Genomic DNA, 14,011 nt, shown 5'->3' on the forward strand with positions numbered 1-14,011 from the left:
TTTTCTCAACTGGTCCACGACTACACCATAATATGTATGGGATTTTTATATTGTATTAAAATAAGAAACTAAACTCCTATAAAATCATCTCAGCAGTATTAAAATCAAGATTTGGTGATTTCTGTAAAAGCTTGGTGTGAATGGACGTCTCTGTTCACCTGTGTACAGCAGCACATGGGGAGGACAACAAATAATGACAAGAAACAAAAAGTGACAAACTTCATTTGATTTGACTTTTCCTTCCATCACCCTTATAGCTGACATGCCATCATTATACACACACAATGAATGTAACACTGATTTGAGGTGATCCATGAAAAAAACACTTTCTATTAGTCAGTTCTATAAATGTTAGTTTTAAGACTAACGAGGCATAAAAACAATTCAAATGTTTGGAAGAAACAGTCATTGATTGTTAATACTGGAGTGTAGTGGTCATCATGTCTGTTTTACATGCAGAAGGTCTTGGGTTTGACCCACAGTGAGACATGCTCTTGAGCCTCTGATTTTAATTTCCACTAGCAGGATTTACTTGTCTTTTTTTTAAAAATCTGAAAATGTTTCTATTATACATTGGACATCAAACATGAACAGGTTCCTTAGTGTAGTTGTCATCATGTTTGCTTTACATAGGTCCTGGGTTTGAGTCCCAAGAACCATTTGCTTCTAATTTTGGAATGTTTTTCATAAACCACAATTGCACATGCTTATTTCCAACCTGCATGGTCCCACTGGGAGTTGAACCTTCTGCATGTAAAGCAGATGTGATGACCACTAACCTATGGATCCACACAATCACCTGCACAGCATAAAAGCAGAAATAATGATTCAGGTAATATTTTTCAGATTGCAACAATCCAGTTTTGGGAAACTCAATGTACCCTCAGCTTTCTATTCTCAGTTAAGTTATTTTCAAATACAGTAGTACATGATTAATTCATTAATATGAGGAAGATTAATCCTCATCATTGATCTTCATAGAGTGGCTGAGAGGAGCTACTCTAAAAGCTGGAAAATCAGTTTTCAGCCAAACCCTGCTTCAGTGAAGAAAGACCTGAGAGACATGGTGCAGTCATAAAAACCTGGAGCTTAACACGCTCAAAACAGTGGAGATGACTGTGGATTTTAGGTGAACCCCTGCTCTCCCCAACTCACCATCATGAACAGCACTATGGCAGCAGTGGAGTCATTCAGGTTCCTGGGCACCACCATCTCTCAGGGCATGTATGGACAATCACATCGACTCCATTGTTAAAAGGCTTAACAGAGGATGTACTTCCTTCAGTAGAAAGTTCAACAGGAGTTGCTTTAATAACTGTCTGGTTCTGCTCAGCTGTAAAATCAGACATCAGAGGACTACAGAGGACAGTTTAGACGGCTGCAATGGTTATCGGTGTCCCCCTGCCCACTTTTCAAGAACTGTATACATCCAGAGTGAGAAAAGGGCTTTGAAAATCATGTTAGCCACTACACAATGGAACCAGTTAAGGGACCCTAATGGTGGAATTTCTTTCCCTCTAACAGGATGGTTACTTTATATTTACTTTCATTGTATTTTTATTTAAAACTTGGCCACCTAGGCTTTTGTCTCTCCTTATTGTTTCGACCACTTTTGTGTGTGAAGCAGTGATCACAACCACGCTAAGCTCCTGAAATACTAGACATTTGCTGATAATTCAACATGATGATATATTTTCTGTGTTTTAGACCGGATGTTATGTGAAGCACGTTATGTTGTACATCTAAGATCATAAATAACCACAGGGTTAACAAGGCTAAGAATCCCTATAACTATAACTCAATAATCACGTGTTTAGCATTAACGTTAGCCAAAACTGATTCACAGCAAAACACGGATGGTGAAATGTAACTGACCAGCTGGCAGAGGATTCTGTCTGGTCTTTAAGCCGTCCTTAACGCAAATCAAGCAAAGATTTATCCAAAAGAAAGATTCATTCTCAATTTAGCATTTGTAATTAGCATTAGGTGTATGACTGTGTATCATATGCTTTGATCTATTAACTCCTTCCACAACACACAACCCATTTAAATACAGTTTATTGTAATAACTATAACTTACACAATAATGGTATTTTGAAACATTTCATTAAAATTTTACAAAGTGAACTGAACATGACCTTCAAATGAAGCACGTTAGCTGTCTGAGCTCATTGCAAAATATCACCACATTCCTTAAAATAGTCTTCCCAAAACACAACGTTACATTATATGTTAAGCATTTGTGTAATATATTTAGGTTATTTTGATAATAAAACTACAAAAACGTTTGCCTGAACCAGAGAACATCCAGCCCTTCACTCTTACTGGTAGAGCTGAAACAGGTGCTGAGTTTGAGACTGCTTGAACCTCTTTTCTGGTTGATGGCTGGTGTGTGGAACCCACTTCTCCTCAGAAGATTCAACTAAATGACTGTTGGAAGACAAAGAAAGAAAAAATAGCATTGTATATCAAGTACATACTTTTGTAGTAGTATGAAATCAGGAAGCAAACACTTTTCACACCACTGTGTATATTTATTTGCATGTTTGTCACACTTTAATGTTTCAGATCATCAAACTAATTTAAATTAGTAAAAGATAACACAAGTGAACCGACATGCAGATTTTAAATGAAGGTTTTATTATTGAGGAAAACAAAATCCAAAACTACATGGCCTGTGAAAAAGTGTTTGCCCCCTGTTAAAACTGTGGTTTATCACACCTGAGTTCAATTCTCTCACCACACACAGACCTGATTACTGCCACACCTGTTCACAATCAAGAAATCTCTTAAATAGGACCTGCCTGACAAAGTGAAGTCGACCAAAAGATCCTCAAAAGTTGGACATTATGCTGAGATGCACAAGCACAATGCAGAAACATGCAAAACTGTTTATTTATTTCCAGGATTGAGTAACAATTTGTAATATATAAACCTTATTCATGTTTACAACCTGCATGGTTCCACTGGGAGTTGAAGCCAGAACCTTCAGCATGTAAAGCAGATGTGATGACCACTACCCTTTGGATCCACACAATCACCTGCACAGCATAAATAAGCAGAAATAATGATTCAGGTAACATGTTTTTAGATTGCAACAATCCAGTTTTGGGAAACTTGTTCCCAATGTACCCTCAGCTTTCTGTTCTCGGTTAAGTTATTTTCAAATTCTGTAGTACATGATTAATTCATTAATATGAGGAAGATTAATCCTCATTATTGATCCTCATAGAGTGGCTGAGAGGAGCTACTCTAAAAAGCTGTAAAATCAGTTTTCAGCCAACGACCCTGCTTCAGTGAAGAAAGACCTGAGAGACATGGTGCAGTCATAAAAACCTGGAGCTTAACACGCTCAATACAGTGGAGATGATTGTGGATTTTAGGAGAAACCCCCCTGCTCACCCCCAACTCACCATCATGAACAGCACTATGGCAGCAGTGGAGTCATTTAGGTTCCTGGGCACCACCATCTCTCCAAACAGGAGTTGCTTTAATAACTGTCTGGTTCTGCTCAGCTGTAAAATCAGACATCAGAGGACTACAGAGGACAGTTTAGACGGCTGCAATGGTTATCGGTGTCCCCCTTCACTCGTACACCTTCACCACTCCACTGCTCTCCCTCTTATCCACACACATGTCTACTGACTTCCATTCTCCTTCTCTCCAGGACGCACCTCTACGTCTCCAAACTCTTCTCAACCTGCTCCCTACTCTCACCACAAATCACAATACTGTCGGCAAACATCATAGTCCACGGAGAGACTCCTGTCTGACCTCGTCCGTCCTCATGTGCCTCTGCATGCTTTATTACGCTCTTCATTAGCGTTGAAGACATCTGATTACTCCTCCAATCCTTTAGTTCTACAAAGCCTTAAAATCTGGAAACAATTTAGAAAACATTTTGATTTCCAGGCAGCATCAGGTCTGTCTCCTATTTATAAAAAACCCTCCTTTCTACCCTCTATTTCGGACAGATCCTTTGCACTGTGGTTTAGAAGGGGCATTGTAAACATTAATGATCTTTTTCAGGAGAATACATTTGTCACTTTTTCCTACCTGTCAGAAAAATTCAACCTCCATAAAACTCATTTTTTCCGATATCTCCAAATTCGTGATTTTGTAAGGAACACATCCTCTCATTTCCTGCACCCACCTCCTAAACAAGAGATTGATCGAGTTTTAGAAACAAAACTTTGTAAGTACTGTCTCTCATATTTATAAAACTATTTTTCATTTGTTGTTCAATCGGGCTCTTCATCGCTTTCTAAAATAAAGAGTAACTGGGAATCGGACCTTAATTATAATTTCACGGATGAGGAATGGTCCAAGGCTCTTGGTCGTGTACATTCCTCCTCTATATGCGCCGTCATTCGTTAATACAGTTTAAATTGTTGCATAGAGTGTATTGGACAAAGACCAAACTATCTAAAATTAACCCTGGTTTGGATCCAACTTGTGATGGGTGTCGGCTCGCTACTCTTTATCATACTTTTGTCTTTGCCCAGCCTTGACCTCTTTCTGGACATCAATTTTAAATCAATCTCTGAATACTTCATTTTAGATATTAAACCATGTCCCTAATAGCATTATTTGGACTCAACCCACAAATCCCTCCTTGTCATCCTTACAATCAAACATGCTCGCCTTTTGTTTAATAGTAGCAAAGAGACTTATATTACTGAACTGGAAGAATCCTCACCCACCCAGTTCTTCTCATTAGATACATGACCTGTCTCAGTTTATTCAAATAGAAAAGATCAGATTTACATTACTTGGTGTTACAGAAAAGTTTTGCACCACCTGGCAACCATTCCTATCATATTTAAGAAAAGAGGACGAAAAAATAAAATCCTGTTCTCTTTGTTTGGACTTTTTGAGCTCTTCCCCCTGTCCCTGACTTCTTGGTAGATGTAGAAAGGAGAAAGGAAAACATATATCTTTTGAGAGTGTTAATGTACTTAGGTGCAAAATCTTTTGGGGTGTTTTTTTTTGTTTGTTTGTTTTGTTTTGTGTTGTTCTTTCTGTTGTTATTTCCTTTTCTTTCTTTCTTTCTTTCTTTCTTTCTTTCTTTCTTTCTTTCTTTCTTTCTTTCTCCTGTTCTTGATGCTCACATTCATAATTGTGATTGTGGTATAACTTGTTGTTGGACTAAATTAACCACTGTTCCATTGTCTTTCTCACCTAAGTGTCTTTCTGTCTGAAGTGCATCAATAAAAAAAAAAAAAAGAGTTGACCTCATCCGTTAACCTGTCCAAAACGGAAAAGGGCTCAGAGCCGATCATTGATGCACTTCACTGCTGTCACACATGTCCTGCATCACCCTCACACATGTCCTGCATCACCGTCACATACTTCTCAGACACACCAGACTTCCTGATACAATACCACGACTCCTCTCTTGACCCCCCATCAACAATCTCAAAGCAAATAATGATAGAATTGAGAATTGAAAATGTAAGATGAGATCACATGTGACGTCACAGTGCGCTGCGTGCTTAAAAGCCGGAACACCGCGCACCAACCGCGATTCATTTCAGAAGAAACACACTAGCGGTAAGTTTACAAGTTCATGTTCACAGACCTGATCTTTAGTTTCACCGATTTCATGAATGATCCTCGCTAGTCACGCGTTAGTCACGTTAGTCACAGCTTCCGGGAAGCACGATCTAGCTAGCATGAAACATATCAATAAACTTCCAACATCGTCATAATATGTAACACCATTACTACATTATTCTCACAAATACCTTTAAAGGCTGTAAGCAGTTGAGTAAACACGTCCCATCCTCATTCATAAAAACCGAACCGTCAAAACGTCATTCAGGAGCTGAGCGGGCGTGCGCCACGCCCCCAGACCACGCCCCCTCCAAAACACCACGCCCCCTTCTCATGAAAACCTACACATCATTAAATTTCTAATAGTCACCTTGTGGATAATCTGCACACAAAAAAAGGAGAAAATACACTTTAGAAACACTGAGCATGAGCGTACATGTGATTGTTATAAAAAATGAAAATACTGGAGGATTTGTGATTGAAACTGTTTTCTGTTTTTCCAGATTCATCAAACTTGAAGTAAAGACTAGAAAAGATCTACAGAAATGGAAAAGACACGCACAAGCCAGTCCGAGCTTCAGCCTTTGAAGACTCTAAAGATGCAGAATATCAGAACTCACAAGTACGTTTTTTTTTTCTTTCTGTTTATATTTTATCTGAAAACTCAGTTGAATTCTCTATTCTGATTTAGCCCTTGAGCGAGGCCCTCAACTTCTCAAATGTTTAAATGAGATAATTCTCACTCTAGATTCTGAAGGTATTCTGTAATTGTATGCTACACATATATAACCTAGGGAATTGTTTGTTTACTTCATTTTTTTCCTTTTTTTTATCCAAATGATTATAAAGAAACTAATATTTAATAATGTGTTCATAATAATAATAATAATAATAATAATAATAATAATAATAATAATTTTAGTAACAGTGTATAACAATTATTTTGTGTCATTTTCAATGGGAAAAATAATTGCAGCTTTAATATAATAATATAATAATATATTCTATTTGACTTCTTCTTTCCTACAGAAATGACAGTGTTGAAAAACAGCTTTTGGAACTTAAAGGTGTGTAAGAAAGTACAAGTTGATTATTACTACACGATTCAGTTGTATTTAATGAGCATATAATGTGATAATGTGATCTGAGCACCTTTTCATTTCATTTTGTAAATTATTTTACAGAAGTGAACACCAGACAAAATCTGGAAATCCGAGGCCTGAAGTACACAATCAGTAGCTTCGAGAAAAGCATCTGCTTAATCGAGGTACTTTCTTTTGATTATAGACGCAGACGTCATTGAACTGAAGTGAGAAATGTGACTAAATAAAACTAAATGTTATTTTTGTTTTTGATCCTCAACAGGAAAAACTCTTCAAACAGGGAAATGAGTTGAACAAAGGTAACACTGAAATCTCTCTGAGTTTCTGTAGATGTTGATGTAGAAGGTATTTGCTTTGACTGTAATAAATTGTTTGTCATTACAGAGAAAAAGTGCTCCTCCACGCAGACTGAGAACGAGCAGGAAGCTGACAAAGGTATTTAGATGTGACATGTTATAAACTATTTTCTAGAGGAGATACAGATTTATATAAACATGTGCTAAACCTATTTGTACATTTCCCTCAAATGATCAGATGATCAGATAGAAAATTATATTCATTATGCAGAAATCAAACACGCAGCTTTGTTTTATTGTTTATTTTATTGTGCAGTTTTATTTAATATTCATACAGACCCAAAGCCCACAGCAAAGAGAACTGGATCAGACATGTCACCACCCAGGAAAGCTCAAAAGCCTCGACTTGATGCTGCTTCACCTGATTCTGTAAACACAACACACACAACACAATCTCTCATCTATAGTGCATTAGAAACACTACAAAAGTCCTGTTCTGATGTTTTACCTACAGACAGGATTCATGCACTTCTCACAGGAACAAGTGAACTTCCTGTTCTGAGAGATGAAGAGAAACACGTCATTTCTGAGTTTTGTGTAAACGAGGTCAGTTCTTATCTTCTGTTTTATTTAGTGTGCATGCGATTTAAACACTTTATTCTTTAGCTGTGAATTTATATTTTCACATTTTTTAAGGTTGATCCATAATTCACTGGTCCTGGCAAATTCTGACTCTAGTTTTAGTTTATACAATATCTAGTAGTTTTTCTAAACCGGTCTAGCTGTATATATCAAATAATAATTTTCTTCCGTCTTATTTAGTCATTAGCAGAGACGTTTCTGTCTATGATTTTGGAGAAGATCAAGGTGGAGAGAGGGTTTATGGGACATGATCTCCTGCAGTCTCTCTGTAGGGTTTATGTAGGCGTGTGTCAACAGAGAGGAGACTCTCACAAAGCACATGCTCTCGCCTACAGACTCCTTAAAGAAGGTGAGATTATACTGATATTTCATTACTTATCTACTAAAATGATCTAGACTCTTATACATAGAAGTCAATTGTGTGATCTAACAAATCTTTAATGTGATCTAACAACAAACAAAAAACGAATCTACACTTGGGAATTTTATCCCACTCTTCTTCCTTTTCAATTTGAAGTTCCTTCAAATTGCAAGGTGCTCTCCTGTATACAGCTCGAATTGAGGTCTGGGCTCTGGCTGGAACATTCCAGAACTTTGAGTCTCCTTTCCTGAAGCCACGTCTTTGTTTAATTTAATGTGTGCTTTGGGGCATTGACATGTTGAAATTGAAATTCCTCAGCTTTTATTTAGCGTTTTGACCAGCAGCCCCAAAGCATTATGTTAAACCCACTATGCTTCACTGTCAGTATGGTGTTTTCCACATGGTTTTGGTTACTGACTGAATCACTGGCTTGCATATTTATATTATTGATGATGTTTCCATCTTATATTTAAAAAACCTGCAATTTTATAAGGGTGTGTTGACTTTATCTATCCAATGTATTTCTTTTTATACACTGTATTTACGTCCTATTGTTTTGTTGCTTTGCAGAGTTTCTTGAAGCCCCCAAAGTGATTATGGTCATGATCACAGCATGGCCAAGTATTTTGTCCCATGAAAGTGTTTTATGCCGATCAATTCACGTAGTGAGCAACCTGAAAGCAAAGGGAAAGATATTTTACTTGCTCAGCAACTATCTGCACTGGGATGAGGTAAGTTGTTGATCTTTAGTGTTTCTCTCAGTGTCAATGTTTATTACTGTCAGGCCAGAACTGTTATTAAGCATCTTTTTTCAACTGGACTTTTCATGTATTTTACTGCTTTCTTAATCTCCTTTAATTTCCAAGTATCAGTGTAATCTAGTGGGACAAATTCCTTGTACATTTATGTTGAACTATGCTGTCAGTTAAACAGTGTTTTATTGCACTGGGTATTAAATAATGATGTATTTTTTGCCAGGAGCCACCAAGAAACATCTACAATATGATCACCAGCACCCTGAAGTCTTTTCTGGAAGACAGCAGTCTGAGGTTCGTGAAGAACAGCTGGTATGGTTATGATCTCTGCCCTGCTACCTGGAACTACATCTTCAGCCTGGATCTTCTGTGTGCACAAATGGGCTGGACTTGGACCATTACCAATATTATACGGTACTGAATGCAAAACATCTTCAACATATTCTCAGCTTTTTAATATTCGAATCTGAATGATCAAAAATTAATCATTATTTTTCTATAAAATCAGCGCTGAGAGGATTTCAGCTGCAAAGTTATTATTTTATATCTAATCTTTAATACAATAAGATCTCACAGGAAAAATTGGGTAATTGTTGATATGGTGATGTTTCTGTGAGGAAATGTTTATTGTGCATTTATAAATGAAGTTTCCAGGATCAGTGTTCAGACAGTCAGAGAGAATTCTGTAACTTTAGCTGTAAGTATTTCACCATGAGAGGGTCTTTTTTCGGAAGGTCGGGGGTTCAAGCCCCAGGATCACAAAGTTCCACTCTTAGGCCCTTGAGCAGGACTCTTAACTTTCTGTTCTCCAGGGGTGCTGTAGTCATGGCTGACCCAGTGCTCTGCCCCCGGCTTTCTCAGTGGTGTAAAGTACAATATAAAGCATCATTACCTTTAGGACCTAGTTCTTATTCCTGACTTTTTCCATTAAGGGTCAAAGTTCTAGTGGTTGTTTGAAATATTGTAAGTTCCCATTCTTGTATAAACTCATAATTGATCGTAAAACCACAATGGCTGCTCCATAACCACCACAAAGACTCTCAACATATCGATTTCTCCTCTATTTTATTTACTAGGAAGGATCTTTGGCTGATCCTGAACACTTGGCTGAGGCAAGCAAGAACAGAGCAAACACCGTTCCGAGACGTCTGTGTAGCAGCAGTTTTCAGGCTACTTGGTAAGTTTACTGTAAATCCTGTTTCAGAGCATCATCTCAGATAATTTCTGGATTTCTCAGCTTTTCACTCATGGTCTCTTTGTTCTTCTAAAACAGGGCGACTTGGTCAACTAGGACTTAAGGAGAACCTGCCAATGTCATTTCAAATTCTGGCAAAAAGCATAAATCAGTTTGTAACACAACAACTCTCAAAAGGTATTTCTGAAACATCAAATAAAGATGTTTTTATCGATCTTTATTTTTATTCTCTGATTTTTAGTTTTGTGCTTTAGCAGATACTAATTTTGTATTGGATGTTGTGTGCAGGTATGCCATGGGAAGTGCAGCTCTCAGTCATCTATGCCATTCATGATCTGGCACCCAGCAACCCTGAAGCAGCTCTGAAGACATTGGAATCATGGAGAAAAAACAGCACACAGCCCGTTCCCCCAGCCATCATCAAATGCATTACGCAAATCAGCTTCCTTTGTCGTCGGACCAAGTCACAAATATAATAATCGCGATTTATCTCTAAAACTTTACATTTAATAAATCAGATTTTTATTTATGTATAGATATTTGTAAATAAATAAAATGTTTATTTATTTGTGATCCATACAGCATTATCAGTTTATTATAGTTTACATCTATGTTTTAAAAGTCTGTATGCTATAGACTTCCTGACAGGACACTTTAGTTAGTTGCATCTCCAAACCCACCCCAGTGAGCACTAAGCACAGTGAGCACTTACCTGCCATTGGGCACGCTCCTGTCTGTCAAGCCAAACTTGGTGCAATTGGATGCTTCTGCAGAGGTCAGGTACGGATGTCCTTCCCATAGGTGGATCTTGAACACGAGATGGTGAAAGAGAACCTGGATTCTGTACCAGTCTTTGACATCGACAGCTTGAGGATCTGTTTAAGCAACCTGAAGAGATGGAAAATGATTCACAAAAGAGGAAGATGGTAAAATTCGAACAGAGAATAATCTCTCAGCACTCTGTCTCATTGAGACCTGGATTAAACCAGGTGATTATATGGGTCTAAGCAGTCGACACCATTAGGATATGTTTATAAGCATGAGCCCGTCAGACTGTGGGGTGGGGGGTGGTGGGGTTGTAGCAACCATTTATAGTGCCTCTCTTAATGTTAGTCAGAGATTAGGATTCAGCTTTAAATCATTTGAAGTGCTCGTTCTTAAATTTGAACTTTCAGACATACATATAAAACTCGCTCTGGTCAGCATGTACAGACCCCAGGGCCCTCCGCTGATTTTCTTCAAGAGTTTGCTTGTTTTCTTTCAGACCTCTTGATCAATTTTGATAAAAGTGCTGCTTGTAGGAGATTTTAATATTCATGTAGATGATGTAAACGATGCTCTAGGATTATCATTTGTCGACTTATTAAACTCTTTTGGGGTTAAACAAAAAGTCACCAGGCCAACTCATCGTTTTAACCACACGCTAGACTTAATAATATCCCGCAGAGAAGACGTCACTGATATAGATATTTTACCTCAGAGTGATGACATTACAGACCATTACCTCATACTGTACACACTACCGGTAGAGCAAATTAGCCGTGTTTCACCACGTTATTGACTTAGTGATCGGAACAATAGTCCTACCAAGGACAGATTCATAAATAACCTGCCTGATTTATCTCAATTTCTCACTAAACCCATAACTGCTAATGATCTTGATGAAATAACTAACAACATAGACCTTATCCTCACTAGCACATTAGACACTGTTGCCCCCATCCGGTTAAAAAAGGTTAGAGAACAAGCACCTGCACCTTGGTATAATAGTCATACACATGCCCTCAAGAGAACAGCCCGTAATCTGGAGAGAAAATGGAGGAAAACTAAATTGGAGGTATTTAGAATTGTGTATAAACACAGTATGCTCAGCTACAGACAGACGCTAAAAGCTGCTAGAGCTGAACACCTGAGCAAACTCATAGAAAACAAAAAAACAATCCCAGGTTCCTTTTCAGTACAGTAGCTAAATTAACTACAAATCAGGGCTCTGAAAAATGTGTTCCATCACAGTTTAGTAGTGAGGACTTTATGAATTTCTTCACTGAAAAAATTGATAACATTAGAAAAACAATTGTGGCGGTCCAACCTCTGACAGCATCTCCTGACACAATCTCACCTACAACTCCACATCTACACTGTTTTACATGTACAGGACAGGAAGAGCTGTATAATGTTATTACCAAAGCTAAATCAACAACATGTCAGTTAGATCCCATTCCTACTGATCTATTGAAGGAAGTGTTGCATTGTGAGTTTGTGGATTGTAGAGGACAGAGTAGTATGGAGATGAATGATCCCCTAATGGTAGCAGAAAGAAGAAGAAGAAGAAGTAGTAGTTATGTGTAGTAATGTTAGTTGTATTGTTATTACTGACACATTCAGTGGTGTAGCCATCATTTTAAAATTTAGAGGAACAGAAGTGTCAAATGTAATAATAATAAAATGGGTATAATTGACAGGGTTTATTTTCTCTTACTCCTTTTAGACTGGGCCTTGAAAACGTGAACACAGGAATTTACATTGTTAAAATGTAAATGTCCCCCAAATTCCCCAGATATTCTACACCAGATCAAATGACCCTGACCCACACAATAATGCAGTGCTGCACACTAAGTTACCCTTCATCTGATAAAACTTAAACTCACTCATCTATGCAGAATTGTTGTAATTCAGCCACATTGGAGGGTTTTTGAGCATGAACCTTCTTTTGAAGGTCATGTCACAGCATCTCAATAGGATTCAGGTCAGGACTTTGACTAGGCCATTTCAAAGTCTTCATTTTTTTTTCTTCAGCCATTCAGAGGTGGACTTGCTGGTGTGTTTTGGATCATTGTTCTGCTGCAAAACCCAAGTTCACTTCAGCTCGAGTTCAGGAACAGATTCTCCTTCAGGATTTTTTGTTAACAGCTGAATTCATGGTTCCATTTATCACAGCAAGTCTTCCAGGTCCTGAAGCAGCAAAACAGCCCCAGACCATCACACTACCACCACCATATTTCACTGTTGGTATGATGTTCTTTTTCTAAAATGCGGTGTTACTTTTACACCAGACATAATTGGACATTTCTTAAAAGTTAAACTTTTGTCTCATCAGTCAACAGAGTATTTTTCCAAAAGTCATGGGAATCAAGATGTTTTCTGGCAAAACTGAGATGAGCCTTTATGTTCTTTTGCTTAGCAGCGGTTTCGTCTTAGAACTTTGCCATGTGGACCATTTTTGCCAGGTCTCTTTCTCATGGTGGAGTCATGAACACTGACCTTAACTGAGGCAAGTGAGGCTGCAGTTCTTTGGATGTTGTTGTGGGGACTTTTGTGACCTCGTCGATGAGTCGTCGCTGTGCTCTTGGGGGTAATTTTGGTCAGCCGGCCACTCCTGGGAAGGTTCTCCACTGTTTCATGTTTTTGCCATGTGTGAATAATTTCTCTCACTGTGGTTGGCTGGAGCCCCAAAGCTTTAGAAATGGCTTTATAACCTTTTCCAGACTGATAGATCTCCATTACTTTTGGTTGACTTCACTTTGTCAGGCAGGTCCTATTTAAGAGATTTCTTGATTGTGAACAGGTGTGGCAGTAATCAGGCCTGTGTGTGGTGAGAGAAATTGAACTCAGGTGTGATAAACCACAGTTTTAACAGGGGCAAAGACTTTTCACACAGGGCCATGTAGTTTTGGATTTTGTTTCCTCAATAATAAAACCTTCATTTAAAATCTGCATGTCGTGTTCACTTGTGTATCTTTTACTAATATTTAAATTAGTTTGATGATCTGAAACATTAAAGTGTGACAAACATGCAAATAAACATACACAGTGGTGTGAAAAAGTGTTTGCCCCCTTCCTTATTTCATACTACTACAAAAGTATGTACTTGATATACAATGCTATTTTTTTCTTTCTTTGTCTTCCAACAGCCATTTAGTTGAATCTTCTGAGGAGAAGTGGGTTCCACACACCAGCCATCAACCAGAAAAGAGGTTCAAGCAGTCTCCAAACTCAGCACCTGTTTCAGCTCTATCAGTAAGAGTGAGAGACAGAAAATCCCAGTCTTCACTGGTTGTATCCCCAACACACCTGAAGAGAGGTGAAATAATAATTTTACACCC

The 14,011-nt window shown here is 38.0% G+C and overlaps 2 protein-coding genes across 3 annotated transcripts in view; one reads left to right on the plus strand and one right to left on the minus strand.

Annotated features, from left to right (window-relative positions):
• The window catches only part of LOC124384638 (eukaryotic translation initiation factor 4 gamma 3-like), a 1,295,064-nt gene that overhangs the window by 580,826 nt on the left and 700,227 nt on the right, over positions 1-14,011 (minus strand). The gene's annotated exons all lie outside the window — the stretch shown is intronic.
• Positions 7,530-10,384, plus strand: LOC124384488 (little elongation complex subunit 1-like). The gene is made up of 7 exons (XM_046847397.1): positions 7,530-7,561; positions 7,778-7,946; positions 8,529-8,689; positions 8,937-9,127; positions 9,790-9,890; positions 9,987-10,085; positions 10,197-10,384. Exons 2-7 carry the CDS (start codon positions 7,802-7,804, stop codon positions 10,382-10,384), a joined length of 885 nt encoding a protein of 294 aa, XP_046703353.1. The 5' UTR covers positions 7,530-7,561; positions 7,778-7,801.

The sequence above is a fragment of the Silurus meridionalis genome, chromosome 4, assembly GCF_014805685.1.
Source record: "Silurus meridionalis isolate SWU-2019-XX chromosome 4, ASM1480568v1, whole genome shotgun sequence".
NCBI lineage: Eukaryota > Metazoa > Chordata > Actinopteri > Siluriformes > Siluridae > Silurus > Silurus meridionalis.